At 42.1% G+C, this 3717-nt stretch overlaps 1 protein-coding gene across 1 annotated transcript; it reads right to left on the reverse strand.

The window, feature by feature from the left end:
- Positions 1–261: 261 nt before the first annotated feature.
- LOC138972320 (galactoside 2-alpha-L-fucosyltransferase SEC1-like) lies at positions 262–2486 on the reverse strand. The gene has a single exon (XM_070345006.1). The coding sequence runs from the start codon at positions 2296–2298 to the stop codon at positions 1504–1506; it is 795 nt and encodes a 264-aa protein (XP_070201107.1). The 5' UTR covers positions 2299–2486; the 3' UTR covers positions 262–1503.
- Positions 2487–3717: the final 1231 nt, after the last annotated feature.

Genomic DNA, 3717 nt, shown 5'->3' on the forward strand with positions numbered 1-3717 from the left:
ATATTTAAGGAGATGGGTGTGTATATGCTTTTCCAGGGGTTTAGACAGTATAGAGAGAATAGATATCGGTCTGTAGTTGTCAAGGCTATCGGTGTCTTTTGAGAGAGAGAGAGAGAGAGAGAGAGAGAGAGAGAGAGAGAGAGAGAGAGAGAGAGAGAGAGAGAGAGAGAGAGAGAGAGAGAGAGAGAGAGAGAGAGAGAGAGAGAGGTTTGTCTTTCGCTGGGGTATGCAGTGCCTTGGCGTTGCACATCTACTTAATTCAAATAGAAACACATCATTATAACAAACGCAAACCAGGGAACTATACAACAACAAATTGGCTCTGTGATTGTTTTTAATCGGTCAGATAGCCCATCTATTTACCCAATCCTTGTTTAGATGATTCTTGACATGTCGTCATTTAAGTCTGTACCATGAAGTCTGTCAGCTAGATTTCTTTGTTATTCTTTTTACATTTAGTCAAGTTTTGACTAAATGTTTTAACATAGAGGGGGAATCGAGACGAGGGTCGTGGTGTATATGTGTGTGTGTGTGTCTGTGTGTGTGTGTGTCTGTGTGTGTGTGTGTGTGTGTGAAGAGCGATTCAGAGTAAACTACTGGACCGATCTTCATGAAATTTTACATGAGAGTTCCTGGGTATGATATCCCCGGACGGTTTTTTTTCCATTTTTTCGATAAATGTCTTTTATGACGTCATATCCGGCTTTTTGTAAAAGTTGAGGCGGCACTGTCACGCCTTCATTTTTCAATCAAATTAATTGAAATTTTGGCCAAGCAATCTTCGACAAAAGTCGGACTTCGGTATCGCATTTCAGCATGTAGGCTTAAAAAATAATTAATGACTTTGGTCATTAAAAATCTGAAAATTGTAATTAAAATATTTTTTTTTAAAAACGACCCAAAATTACTTTTATTTTATTCTTCATTATGTTCTGATTCCAAAAACATATAAATATGTTATATTTGGATTAAAAACAAGCTCTGAAAATTAAAAACGTAAAAGTTATGATCAAAATTAAATTTCTGAAATCGATTTCAAAACATTTCATCTTATTCCTTGTTGGTTCCTGATTCCAAAAACATATAGATATGATATGTTTGGATTAAAAACACGCTCAGAAAGTTAAAACGAAGAGAGGCACAGAAAAGCGTGCTATGCAGCACAGCGAAACCGCTACCGCGCTAAACAGGCTCGTCACTTTCACTGCCTTTTGCACTAGCGGCGGACTACGGTCATTGTGAAAAAATGCAGTGCGTTCAGTTTCATTCTGTGAGTTCCACAGCTTGACTAAATGTAGTAGTTTCGCCTTACGAGACTTGGTTTTTTTTGTACACTTGTTCAATGCATATTCTAAATCGCAAGGACAATATTAGCAAAATATTAGCGAATTCGATTTCTTGGGCTCAATCGGTTTCATATTTCTTTAAATCCGATCACAGCCAACACCCGTGACCCAGCATTGGGATAATCTGACGTTATACGTCATCTGTGTGAACATTACGTCACATTCTCAGCCAGCCGGGGTAAAAGTAATCCGTAGAGTTGTGTAAAAACTGATTCCCGTAAGGTGACCCCGGTTTAAAACAATCGTTGAAGATGACAACAACACCATTATTCATATAAGCAGCCCACCAACCGAATGTCCCCACACTAACAATGATATGATCCAAGCGAGAGAGAATCTCCATATCCACAGCCGGCTGAGTCCGGTTGTGAAACACTACGTCATCTGACCGCGTGACGTTGCTCAGCCACCACTCTTGTGATGACGTTATCACGACGAATCTGACGTCATGAAATCTGTTCTTGAAGTACGTCATAGCTCTGATAAAATATTCTGGCGGGGCGATTTGTTTTCCGTTTCTCGTCGCCCTCTCGCTTGTGTGATCTTCCATGCGAATGTGAACTCCGACTAGAACCTTGTTCGGCAGTTGCTTGCGTAAGTCGCCAATGATAGTATTGGCTTCTTCGACGTACTTCTTCTTGAACTTGAAAATCTCAAGAACTTCTGCCTTACAGGGTTCAAAGTATCTCCATGACTGGAAGTATCCATAAATACTGTAGTTGTGGTCATTGGGCAAACTCTCAAATCTGTTATCATAGGAGCAGCAGAATCGTTCACGCAACAGCTGAGTGCGACTCTTTTTAGACAAATAGACGCTGTAGTTAACCAGTGTTCCAGGGTTTTCCACGTTCTTTAATTCCATTGGATCAGAGAAGAGAGGGGTCAAGTTATTCCGTTTTGCGATGCAGTACATGGCCGCATACTGGAAGAGTACATTTCCTAGGCGCCCCATGAGCCCATGGGAGACGAAAGTGTTATTCAATGATGAACCATGATGTGACGCGGGGGTGATTACTTTTAGTAATTTGACGTCACGAGTCCGTTTGACGTCATTGTGTCTGACGTGATTATGTAAGACGTAGGTTTGAGCGATGACGTCATAGACCACGACGAGGACTGTAACGCTGATTGCGAGAATGACGATGACGGTAACTGAAAGAATAGAATAGAAAGGTTTTTTTCTGAGAGAATACAAAATGTAGACCTTTTTTTCCGCATCATAGGTCTTCAAAACGAACGAACGAACGAACAAACAAAACGTAAACAACAACACACGTAACTTAATAGAAACGAAATTAAGTCAAATTACACAACTCACGAAGCCAACAAATTAACAAACCAAACACACACTCCTTTTCTGCCACCGTAAAACAACTGGATAGGCCTACTTCACGAAGAGAGAGAGAGAGAGAGAGAGAGAGAGAGAGAGAGAGAGAGAGAGAGAGAGAGAGAGAGAGAGAGAGAGAGAGAGAGAGAGAGGTGCAAACACATGCACAAGTACAGACACACATGCACGAACGAACGCACACACACCTGTACACACACACAAACAAACAAACACACAAACACACACACACACACACACACACACACACACACACACACACACACACACACACACACACACACACACACACCCAACCCCACCCAACCACAGACAGCTTACCGAGTTGTTGGTTCCGTGTTTGCATGGTCATTGCATATCAGCTGACAAGACTTCAAACAGTTCGGACACTAATCAAGTAAAGCATCCGTCATGTTCTGTCCTTTAAGCCTGCCCTTAATTGGACGAAGTTGACTTCGCGCAGCTCACTTTACGAAGTTTCCGGAACGAGAATTCGTCTCGTAATTGAACTGCTTTCAACATAGCTTCGCGAAGTCCAAAGGAATGCCCTCTGCTCTCGGCAATGTGATTTCTACGTCCATCTTGAATCAAAAAGCACTCTTCTGACAAAAAGAACAGCTTCGTCGCGTCATGTCAAAACTTGCAAAGCGAAGTAGGGTACAACGTACTTCGCCGTAGCTGCGGGTTTTTGGCATAAAGACTTCGCCGTAGCTGCGGGTTTTTGGCATAGAGACTTCGCCGTAGCTGCGGGTTTTTGGCATAGAGACTTCGCGTAGCTTCGCCAAGTCGACTTCGTGCTCAATTAAGGACGGGCTGTTTGTGTTTCTGGTCCGGTATAGATATGTGTGCACTGGAGCTCTAAATCAAAGTAAATTTGAAACTGCACATTAAAGGCACAGTAAGCCTCCCGTAAACCATCACAGATACGGTCAGGCTTTTACACACAGTACAAACACCCTTTCGTTTAAACACTCACCGCTTGAGAACATACTAGGTGCCCTACGTAAAGAGCGAGCAATTTTCAAA

This window comes from Littorina saxatilis, linkage group LG8 (genome assembly GCF_037325665.1).
Source record: "Littorina saxatilis isolate snail1 linkage group LG8, US_GU_Lsax_2.0, whole genome shotgun sequence".
Classification (NCBI taxonomy): Eukaryota; Metazoa; Mollusca; class Gastropoda; order Littorinimorpha; family Littorinidae; genus Littorina; species Littorina saxatilis.